General features: G+C 37.8%; 1 protein-coding gene across 25 annotated transcripts in view; it reads left to right on the top strand.

Moving 5' to 3' along the window:
- Mlip (muscular LMNA interacting protein) overlaps positions 1 to 12,169 on the top strand; it is a 267,045-nt gene that overhangs the window by 107,044 nt on the left and 147,832 nt on the right. For 22 of the 25 annotated variants that reach the window (XM_076575407.1, XM_076575409.1, XM_076575403.1 and 19 more), the window contains exons 2-3: positions 19 to 174; positions 2,282 to 2,674. In XM_076575407.1, coding sequence (XP_076431522.1) covers positions 19 to 174; positions 2,282 to 2,674 — 549 coding nt within the window. The remainder of the gene's footprint in view (positions 1 to 18; positions 175 to 2,281; positions 2,675 to 12,169) is intronic. The other 3 variants (XM_006973727.4, XM_015992565.3, XM_076575412.1) reach the window with 1 other exon arrangement.

Raw genomic sequence — 12,169 nt, 5'->3', positions numbered from 1 at the left:
TTCTTGCATATCTCATAGGTCTCTCCTGGAGATTCTGAAGCCAAACCTCTGATCTTCACATTTGTCCCCACTGTCAGAAGACTGCCAACCCACATTCAGTTGGCTGACACTTCCAAATTCCTTGTTAAAATTCCTGAGGAACCAAGTGATAAGAGTCCAGAAAGAGTAAATAGGGTAGGATTACTTTTCTTCTTTAAAATTTTTGAATTACAGTCTAAAATTATCTATAATAACGACTTGGAAATTTTCATCAATGTGTATTTCCTCTGTTTAAAGTAAGATGATCGTGAAATCTAAGGATGATTAAAAATATGCTTCTGAGGGCTGAGGGTTTAGCTCTACAGTGGAACATGAGCTTAGCCTGAGCTACGTGGGTTGCATCTCCAGGACTACCATATGTATGCATATACATATGTATATATAATGTATATATTTGAACAATTATGTCTCTTATTATGTGTCCCCAAACATGTTGCTATCTCAACCTTATTAAATAAGTCATGTGTCAAGAGCTTACGCTAGCCAGACACAGTTCCATAGTTCCAAGTTCTCTCTCTTTTTGTACGTGTATGTATGTGTGTGTGTGTGTGTGTATCATCACATTTATCATCTTTAAGAAAGTTAATATTATCTTGTTGTTTTGTTTGTAAGCCTAACCTTTAACGACTGATCCATCTCTCAATCTCAAAAGTTGATAGTCTCAACTCATCTTATAAATGAAGAAAATAATAATGACCTCAAGTATCTTGCTCAGAGGATCAATCTAGTAACACATTCCAAGTGGCTAATAACATCTCACAGGACTCACTAGTTACTGAGGAGACAATGAGAGCAGAGACAGAAAGAGTGTGTGGTGAAACCTGAGGTAGTGGTGGATGCTGTGAAAGACTCTACATTAGAGCAAAGAGAGAATGGAGAAAGCCACATCAGACAAGTTTTACCCATGTCGTTTAGACTGCATCAGTATCAGGGGCAGCCAAACAGTATGGTCTGGTGTTATAAATTACCTCTTCAGTTCAGTTGTATTTAATTAATTTTTGACTCTGTCTCTAAACATGCTACATATACATGTTAACATATGTTAAATTGAACACCATAGTTGAACTTGTTAGGATTTAGTGACTTACTTTTTTCTTTTGAACTAATTTGAGCATTATAGAAAAGTTGCTTAAAAAAAGAACAGTCATAGAATAGTTATTAAAACAAGGAAATTGGCATTGGGTCTTTCAAGCACCATCTGTCCATGACTGTTATTTTAGAAAAAGAAATTTGATAGCTTGATAAAACTATATCAATTTGGGTCTCGTAAACATTCTGAATATTCATAGAAAAATGTATTGAAATATTGAAAAGTCCCAGTTCAAAAATGACAGTTCAAAATGAAATAGTGTACTGAAAAGGAAACCCATTTTATATTAAATTTGTCTCTTCCTTTATACATGGGCATGTACATCTTGTCGATGTTGGCATGAGTCTAGGCCCAAAGTGGACACTGGGTGTCTTCCTCGGTTGCTCTTCTGCCACATCTTCTGAGACAGGGTCTCTCACTGAACCTGGAGCTCACCGCTTTGGCTAGAGTGGCCGACTGGGTGCTTAGCAAGCCCCTGAGCCGCAGTGATGGTGTTATAGACATGTGTATGCCACTTAGCTTTTCTTTTGTGGGTGCTAAGGATCAGAAATCAAGTCTTCACACTCCTAAAGCAGTCACTTTACCCACTCACATGTCTCTCCAGTCCCTGTATCTTAAAAACAGTCCTCCTCATGAGCTCCTTCCAACTAGCTTGGATTATTTATTCTGATAAATGATGTATTTTGTGTCAAGGTTACCTTTTCTTTCAAAAGCTTAGAAATTTATTTTGGTATTTTTTTTTAATAGGACCCCCACACACCATTATTGGTAAAGGATATGCTGGTTGTTTGATAACTAGCTAACAACCTTGTCCTGTCCACATGACAGCTGCTTTGTGACTATCTTCACTGATCACCCTTCTTGCTCTGCCCATTCTGGTTTCTTTCCGCTCTCCCTTCCTCATGATTTCCTGGGAAGCAGGAAGCTTTACTTGTTGATATTAAGTCTGAACTCTAAGTCTTTGGGGCAGTACAAACAGATGAGCTCATAAAAGGAAGCATGTGTTTCAGGCCATTTCTCTCAGGCAAGCCTGGTATTTTGATGTATTTAAAACTTTTCAATGAGTCACTTAAACTTTTTAGCATATTTTAACAAAAAGATGCATTTTGTTACCTCCAAGTCAGCATTTTTATCTCCCTACATTTGTTGCAGTGTGAGTACAGTGGCCACATGACCTTCAGCTGTGACAGCCAACAGGAGAGAGACCAGAGGATACTGGCTTTTCCCTCGGAGGTCAGTGGAAGGAACTCACAAGGAAAGAAATTTGATACGAACGAACCACAAGGAATGCAGAAAGGCGACCTCTTCAAAGCAGAGTATGTTTTTATTGTGGATTCTGATGGGGAAGATGAAGCTACAAGCAGACAAAGTGAACAAGGCACCCTGGAGGGAACCGGCAACATAGCTACCCGGCCCAAGTCTCTGGCTATTTCTTCCAGTCTGGCCTCTGATGTGGTGCGTCCCAAAGTACGTGACGTTGATCTCAAGGCCTCAACATATCCCAAAATTCCTCATGGGATGGCCCCTCAGCAAAAGCATGGACAGGTAGGTTTCGTGGGAGTGTCCTTTTCATTATCTTTTGTTGTGGGTGTCTGCAAACATTTTCCAGTTTAAGGAGTGTATGACAGTCAATGAAAACGATATTAAAACCTTCAGATCTCAGGATCACAACTAATAACAGTGTAAATAAGCATTGAGAAGTTGATGAGATGGAAAATTATACTGTGAATCAACTGGACAAAAAGTAACACATTTAGCTAGAGTAGATTTGGGGAAATATTGTCTTTTCCTTTTGAGCAATTTTTGGAGAAGGCTGAGGGCTGGGTTCTTCAAGAAGCATGTTTCAAACATGAAATATCTAAGAAGCATTAGTTGTATCCTAGGAGTAAACGCAGTAGTTTTAAAGAAACAGAAGAGTAGTGAAAGGAGAGGCCAGGAAATAAGAATATGTAAGGGATATAATTTCCCCACATGTATCTATCTGTGTGGTTCTGGAATATGCTAAGACAGAACTGACTTCAGTGAAGCTAGGGAGAATATCCCACTCTGAAATTTATCAGCAAGACAGAAGCATCCTCTAAAGTGGAGAGCCAAAAGTGTGGTAGGAGAAGCCCATTCTGTGATGGCAAAAGAGATAGGAAGAGAATTTAAAGGAAGACATGGGAAGATTCTGATGTTGACTGGCTACTGAGTATAACTGAAATGCCAGGTGCCTCTGAAATGCAAGGTGTGACTAGAAGGCCAGGGACACGGAGGCTGACTTTGAAGGTGCTGCAGGGAGAGGTCTCACTGTTTGACAATGGAGAACGAGCTGGTTCCGAGACATCCCATTTAGGTTCTATAAGCCAAACACTTATAAGCATTATAAAGTAGCTTAGGGGACATTTTTTTTTTTTTTTTTTGTGAATTGGTCTTTTGTGATATTAGGATTTAGCAAGATGGTAGAGTAGGTCTTCCACATTTGCTGTCACTCACGTCTATTCCTGCAGCCTTCCCTAATTCATGATGTTGTAATTTTTATTACTTTCAAGCATGAAATTTAATCCACTGCCTTTTAATAATGGAAGATGATCACTGGAGTACTGCTATTTCGGATCTAAAATATAAAACTCCCCCCCCCCTCACACACACATCTCTTTCATTCTTTAAAAAGTTTTTATGGATATGGGTGTTTTTTTTTTCCTTAATATATGTCTGTGTACTATGCCTGTTGCCCGTGGAAGCAATAGAGAGCACTGGATCTTCTGGAACTGGAGTTATAGATGTTTGTGAGCTACTGTGTGAATGTTGGGAATTTAACTCAGGCTCTCTGCAGGAGCAGCCAGTGCTGTTAACCACTGAGCCATCTCTCTGGCCCCTAAAATATTACTTTCTAAAAATGTATTCTCAGTGAGGTACTGTAACAAAGTATCGTAGTAATGTAACTTAGGGTGTTTTCAACAGGCAGTACAGACTTGGATATTGCTTTCTCACCTCAGAAAAATTGATAGACAAGCAAAAGGAGTGTCATAGATTTCTGTTGCCAGGGAAGACAGTTGAATGTGGCCACTTTGATAAGAATATGTAGCATGATAACAATAAATGTAAAGGAAACATTTTTATGAAGAAATTTGGAGGTTTTATTTCTTCTTTTCCTGTTAATAGATTAATTTCTTTGAACTGGCCAGTTATTCTGATTTTGTGTAATCAAATTTAGAGAGGTCAAAGTATATGGTGAGTTCATACTTTGGAATATTTGTTTCCTAGATAGATGAAGTCACTTAAGTGCCAAACCAAAAGGTAGAGACCAACCTAGTTGATTAGTAATTAAAGATTATGGTTACAAGCTATAGACTGGTGCTGGATTCTGATGTCAGGAAACTGATATTTGTTTTTCTGTTTCATTTTCTGTGATGACATAGATCATAAAATAAGATAGCTGTTACTCACAAACATAAAGTAACAAAAAATGACAGGAGCAGCAATTAAGATAGTAGTGGGAATTTGTGAAAATTTGACAACAAATCCCAAGACTGGGTTGCTAGATACTAGCAACATTAATTTTTTTCATTTAGAAATGTAGTCAATAAAATAAATCTCTACTCTTCCTTATAAAGTAAAATGAATCCATATGTGGAACTGCCTGTAAGTTAGCATTACTGGTTAGTCAGAAACGAAGTATTCTTTTTTTTTATTTATTTATTTATTTTATTATTATTATTATTATTATTATTATTATTATTTTACAACACCATTCAGTTCAACATAATAGCCACAGAATGAAACGAAGTATTCTTAAAGAATGACTTCAACTCTTCACTGACCTCTGCCCTTTCCATAGTCTAGACTCTTAATCTAGTCTCATCTTGCACTGTTTTTCTTCAGCTCTTGTGAACTACCACTCAGCACAAACAGCCCACTCATCCATTGCTGATCTCTTGGTTGCTCTCTTGAATGATGTCTTCCCAGAACCCACATCCATGTTGTTTGATATTGATGCTTAGCCTTAGCTGGACTAATTCCTAGAGATGAGTTAGCACGCCTCTGTTTTTGTGATTTTCTTTGATGGGAGATTTAAGAAAATCTCTACCATTATTTCTTTCAACCTTTAATAATGGATTTTCTTTTTTCTTAATTAGATTGGAAATAACTTGAAATTAAAGCTTCTTTCTTGTTAATTTCTTTAGAGAAGTGCTTTGTATGAAAGTGGGCTTCACTAAGATATAGGAAAAAACCCAAAAATTGTTAAATTCACATTCTATTCATCTCTGAAGTCCTTGCTCAGATACTAACCCATGAAGTGTGTTTGAGTGCCCTCTCCCCCTGTACAATTCTAATAGTTCTTTAACACAGAATTTTGAAATGGCCCAAATACAGCATACATTGTTACTGTTTTGCAGTCTTATCTCCCATAACAGTTTGTAAAGTCCATAAAGATGTTGCTCATGTTCACTTCATTCCTATTAAACATTTTGCTCCCTATTGACTTAGTATATTCTGAAAATACTAATATAAATTTTGTGGTTTGGTATATCCTAAATATGTTTTTAGAAGTATGTCTGGCATGCTGAGATTAAAGGCATGCTCCACCACACCCAGCTCTAAGATTTTCTTTAATTCCTTTTTACAAGTTGGAAACTTAGCTGGGTGGGATCTTACTCTGAGGTAACTACTCCATTTATTCCATTTCTTTCTTTTTTAAAAAAATTTTATTTTTATTTATTTATTTATTAAATTTTATTTATTTTAATTTACAATACCATTCAGTTCTACATATCAGCCACAGGTTCCCTTATTCTCCCCCTCCCACCCCCTCCCCTTACCCCTAGCCTACGCCCCATTCCCACCTCCTCCAGGGCAAATCCTCCCCCGAGGACTGTGATCAACTTGGTAGACTCAGTCCAGGCAGGTCCAGTCCCTTCCTCCCAGACTGAGCCAAGTGTCCCTGCATAAGCTCCAGGTTTCAAACAGCCAACTCATGCAATGAGCACAGGACTTGGTCCCACTGCCTAGTTGCCTCCCAAACTGATCAAGCCAATCAACTGTCTCACCTATTCAGAGGGCCTGATCCAGCTGGGGGCCCCTCAGCCTTTGGTTCATTTATTCCATTTCTTAATCTGTTTAGCTTTTTGAAGACAGAACTTAGCTTCTGGTGCTCCTTTTCTCCTCAAATTATACATTTTGTATTTTTACTTTCTGATTTTACTCCTTTTCATTACAAATCTTCATAAGAGTGACCACTCATAACCATTTGACAGAGTCAATACTAGGCTGTTTTGAAATTTCCTATGCCAGTGGAATTAATCCAAAACTGTTCACTTTAGTCTTAGGCAGACTTTTTTGAAAAGGGCAAAATAAAGCCACATTTTTCACCAAAATATTATAAGAACAATTTCTAGGCAACATACTAAAATTCTTCTTCTCTGAAACTCTGAAACCTCTTAAGCCAGCCCCACATAGTTCAAATGATTTTCTGCACCATTGTCTTTTTTTTTTTTTTTTTTTTGCAGTGCTTAAAGCATTCCACTATGCTCCTCATCCAAAGTACCAAAGTCCATAATAGTCTAAACAAAAACATGGTCAGGCCTATCATAGCAATATTCCAGTCTCTGGTACCAATTTTTGTCTGGTACCAAATTCTAGTTAGGGTTTCTATTGCTGTGAAGAGGCACCATGACCATGGTAACTCTTATAAAGAAACACATTTAATTGGGGTGGCTTAAAGTTTCAGAGGTTTAGTCCATTATCATCATGGTGGGACATGGTGGCATGCAGGCAGACATAATGCTGGAGAAGGGGCTGAGAGTTCTACATCTTGAATCACAGGCAACAGGAAGTAAATTTAGTGTCACACTGTGAGTAGCTTGAACATAGGGGACTGCAAAGCCCACCCCCACAGTGACACACTTCTTCCAACAAGGCCACACCTACTCTAACAAAGTCACGCCTCCTAGTAGTGCCACTCATTTTAGTGGACATTTTCTTTTTAGCCACTGCAAAGTGAAATGGTGAAGTGAAAACATACTTAAAAAATCAATAAATAAAGTGTGAGTGACATACTTAAAAAATCAATAAATAAAATGTGAGTAAAAAGCAAATATGCTTTTGAAAATTAGATAAATAATTGAGTAAAAAAAGCTTAACTAAAAATTAGAAGAGATTTAAATGTTTATGAAAATGTCTAAAAATTTTTCATGTCTATAGATAAGAGACTTTGAAAAAAAGGAAGTTTGTAATTGAAATATAGAGCAAGGCCCATAAAGTGGGTCACCTCAAGCCCATTTAAATCTGAAAATTAGGAGGTTATTTGATGACCTTAGTGAGAAGAATATAAGTAGGGTGATAGGGCCAGAAATAGAACTGAAGACTGATGGGAAGTGAGGTCAGGGAAGTCATTGTTTAGGAGGCACAGATACAGGAAAGCAGACATGAGACAGAAACCTTACTTGCCTGATCCTCTGAGCAAGTCATTTGAGGTCAGGATTATTTTCTTCATTTAAAAATGAGGTGAAAATATCAATTTTTGAGCTGGAGAGATGTTCAGCTGTTAAAGGTGAGGCTCACAATCAAATCATCAAGAGAGCCTCAGCTTTCTTTAAGGGGATTATTAAAATGATGCATGTACACACAGAGAGACAGAGACAGACAGATAGACACAGAGAGAGGCAGAGATAGACAGACAGAGACAGAGAGAGAGACAGAGATAGACACACACAGGGACAGAGGGACAGAGACAGACAGACAGACACACACACACAGAGACAGATAGACAGACAGAGACAGATATATATAGAGAGACAGAAAGATACAGAGATAGACAGGCATACACAGGGACAGAGAGACAGAGATAGACAGACAGAGAGAGACAGAGGGACAGACAGAGAACTTGGAACCATGGAACTGTGTCTGGCTATGGTAAGCTCTTGACACACAACCTCCTCTATTTAAGATGGTTGGGATGGCAACATGCTTGGGGACACATTATAAGAGACAAAAAGAGCAAGAGGCTTTATACGTTTGTTCAGATACAGCTTGGATATGAGAACTGTGGAGAAAATGTGGACAATAAGATCAAAAGAACTCAGTAAAGTAAAACATTAAAGGTTATAATACAAAATTCTAGTCAATTTGGACATTACTGCATGTATTTGTTAGATTTAATAATGTGCAATATAACAATACTTTGGCCAGTGATAGGTGCACATGCAGTTGTGAGCCTAATCAAAATTACAGTGCACAGTACTGTTGTGGAGGTTTTGGTTCTATCTGTGCTCTCTGTAATATTTACACAATGATGAAATCAGATGATGATGCATTTCTTAGAATGTATCCCAATCATAAGTGTCAGTAAGTACTTGCACTTTGTAAATCTTAATATTCCCAGGCTTCAGTTTGTATAAGGAACACCTTATTCACACCAGCACATTGTGTCACAGTAGCTTTTGTATGTCTTATACCATTAGAACAGTTTGTTGACAAAACTTTTTCTCCCTTCTGGGCCCCAACATCTAACACAATACCTGAACTAGTGAGAATATTTAGAAATACCACATGAATAATTAAACATATGATTCTGGGAAATATATCTGGAAAAGACATTATCATACTAAAATTCTTGAAGAGTTTTCACAGCTGAGTGAGATCTCAGGCATAGACAATATCCCTGGGTCACTGTCTCATAATTAGTGATATCGCTATTCTTTAAATCATATAGCCCGAGGAATTCAGATAGTGAAGATCTTGAAATAAGTTGCAGTATTAAACTTCCTGTTGTATTCTGCTAACTTCTGGAAGGACTATCTTTGGATCCACCAGCAGATTTTTGCAATATGGCGTGTTTATATAAAATAGCTAGGAAGCAATATGAACATGATCACAGGTAGAAGACTCCAACTGCATGCAAAACAAAAAACACAAAAGTAGTCCAACCGGGCACGAGTAGATGACAGGTGGTTAAAGTCTTAACCAAGTAGGTGGGCTTTTAGGGTGAGGGATAAACATTTACATATGTGCATCCTTATAGTTGATAGACAAAAAATACAAGCACGTAGTTTCATTCATTTAAATCACTCGTCTCTAGCGATCTTTCCCCTGCGGTCTTGCTGTTTCTCTTCCTGCTTGCGTTTGCTCCTGTGGTATTCTCTTTCTCTCCTTCCATGGCAAGTAAGAGTCGATAGAATGGAGGAGGAGTTTTCTGCATTAGTGGGAGACCCCAGGGTCTGTCAAATGCTTACCAAATCTCGACTATTCATGAGTAGCGGTTATTTCCTCTACATGGCACGGTTTGGACTAGTGACCGTATACAAAGGAATTACTTATGTGCAAATCAGGTTGAGTTGGAAATTCCAGCAGGAAAAGCTGTAGGCATTTTAGGGGATGGTCTTCTGACTTGCTGATGTCAGATGAACATGATTTTGTCTGTGTCTAGGGAGGCAAAGAGTACATCAGATATTAGTGTCGAGAGCCTAGTGCACAATAAGTGTGGTATGAGCTGAGACTCCACAAAGGAGTCCACACAAGCCCTGGTGCAGCGACTTTCCAACGATTGCTTCCTGTAGAAGGTTTACTATTATGCCACTGGCCCAGATTCAGTTCTGAGACAAGGGACTTAGTAAAAAACAGAAGATTGTTGGCATTTTCACCACCCACCACACTGACACTTAGTGTTAAAATTTGAAGAGATTGAATTTCTCTTCATAATTCTGTTAGGATGGGAGAGTTAGTAAAACTATAAAAAAAAGATGAATACTTATAGAGAATACCAGCGTGCCTGTGATTTAGAGTATATATGGAGAATTCAACTTCTAAAAAGTGATGGGTTAAGGCTTGGAGGAGAATATTAACTTTGGAAGAGTTATAGTATGGAAGTGGAGAGACATTCAGCAGAGACAACTGACCTTGAAAGCAATCCACAGTGCCCTGTCATACCAAAATGTTTATTGAGAAAGTTACCACTCTGAACAGGTGCAGGATGTTTGTCCCATTTTCACATTACTATTGTACAGGACATGGTTGTAAATCAAATGCAGTGATACTATGATCTGACAGGGTGGTGCCAAGTTTTCTTTTACAGCAGCTTTGAGTAGACAGTAGCCAGGAATGTAATGGCAGTCAGTGGGAATAAGAATGAAGATTTTCCAGAGCGATGACTAGAGACCAAGCTTGCTAGAATGTTAACAAGGCTCACAAAAATGGTAAGACTGAGAAAATTATTGTCAAAACCTAAAATGGAAAATATCGAGAAGTCAGGGAGATGAGACCAAATAGCAAGAGAAGGGCTGTGTAATGAAGGGAACACATTTGGTTCCTGGTAGCACTGATGAGGTCTTAGGAAATAGATGTTCATTGATTAGATTTTAAAAGTTCAATTTGGTGCTAAGTTATATGGATTAAAGCTAGAGTTAGGAATATCAAGGCAATATTATTTCATTGGTTCAGATAAGAAAGGCTGAGAATCGTAGCATTATATGTATGCCTTAGAGAGAAAAGGACCAGCCATTAGGTATGAGGCCACCTTTCTATGACATAATGATTGTTGTGTTAGGACAATGGGGTGTTTTCTATAAGGTTGTGATGATTCTGGGGGAGGGCATGGTTGTGAAGGACCAGCATCTGGCCATGTCCACATAACAGAGCAGACACTTCAGCTTTGATGTAAACACTCTCATATCTCTTTGGCACATTAGAAAAAGTGAATGTGTAAAGCCCCAGGTAACTCAAGGCAGCTCTCAAATAGCATCGTTGTTTAAAAAATGTAAGGCCTCAACGATACGTGATATGGTAGTTAATTTAATCTACCTTAGGATAATAGCAAATTGCATGCATCTTCTCTCATTAGAGTTCTGATACTGCATCCAAAAGTTGAGGACAGCCTTTTGAGAAGAGTGTCCTGAGGATGAGTTTGGAGGAAGCATGTGGCCAAGGGCTCGAGCCCAGTCAGCATTAGAAGATCTTCCAACAATGTAGGAGAAAGAAGGAAATGGTTAAGAACACAGAGTAGTTATAAATGGCGAAAGATGAAAAGGAATGCACTATATACTTCAGTGAAAAAGTTTCCCATTGCTTCCATTCCCATTGGTGTTGCCAAAGGGCTTAGAGGGGGAAAGGAAGGGCCCATTCCAAGTTACTGACTGAGAATTTGAAGAGCGATGCTCCTTCTTTCTCATGGCATTATTCATTTATGTCTTTGCCTTTTTTTTTTGAAAAAGAATAAAAATAATATGGACTCAGGAATGTGAATTCTTTTTTTATAAATTAATGATGAATCCCTTGTGTCTGGAAAGTTTATAAAATTATGGTGCTATACTTACATGTTTGTGTAAGTTAGAATAATATTATAGTGCATTTGGAAATTACTAATGAATATATTGTAAATATAGTAACATTACAACTAAAATATAAGTAAAATTATATGTAGATCAACATAGTAAATATTATTAGACATCAGCATTTTAGAATTTTCTCATAAATTAACTCTTAAAATGTATGACAAAATTCTGAATTGTTATTAGGAAAGTATCTCATAGTTCAATAGGCTATTAGGGACTTAGAAGCCTTCACCTGGAGGAAGTTGCAGGGATGCCTTTCACTTTTAATAATACATGAAATAGTATGAACCTACATCCTTAATATGCTGGTAATTTGGTAAATAATTGAGATAAATTGATAGATTGTTGCATGTGTTGAAGCTCTTAGAAAACAGAATTACTAGAAAGATAGTCAGATTCTTGTGGCAGTTGGTAGTAATTTACAAAAAATCTCTAGCAAATTCTAACAGCTTTTCTAAATAGGGTACAGCACGCAGAGACATCCTGGAGACTCGAAATGTCCCCATTCTTCTTGTGAGAAGAAATCAGTCATGGAAATGATTAGAGAAGATAGTTCATGGTTAAAATACATACACATGTGCACTAGCACACACACACACACACACACACACACACACACACACACACACACACACACACACACACACCCTGGAAGAATAGGAACTCTTGAGAGAATGATTTTTCAACATTAGAACTCCAAATAAAACGTTGTCATCTTTTAGTAACAGAAGCA

The sequence above is a fragment of the Peromyscus maniculatus genome, chromosome 7, assembly GCF_049852395.1.
Source record: "Peromyscus maniculatus bairdii isolate BWxNUB_F1_BW_parent chromosome 7, HU_Pman_BW_mat_3.1, whole genome shotgun sequence".
Taxonomy (NCBI): domain Eukaryota; kingdom Metazoa; phylum Chordata; class Mammalia; order Rodentia; family Cricetidae; genus Peromyscus; species Peromyscus maniculatus.
Note: the sequence above shows the minus strand (reverse complement) of the source record. Positions and strands in the feature narration are given on the sequence as shown.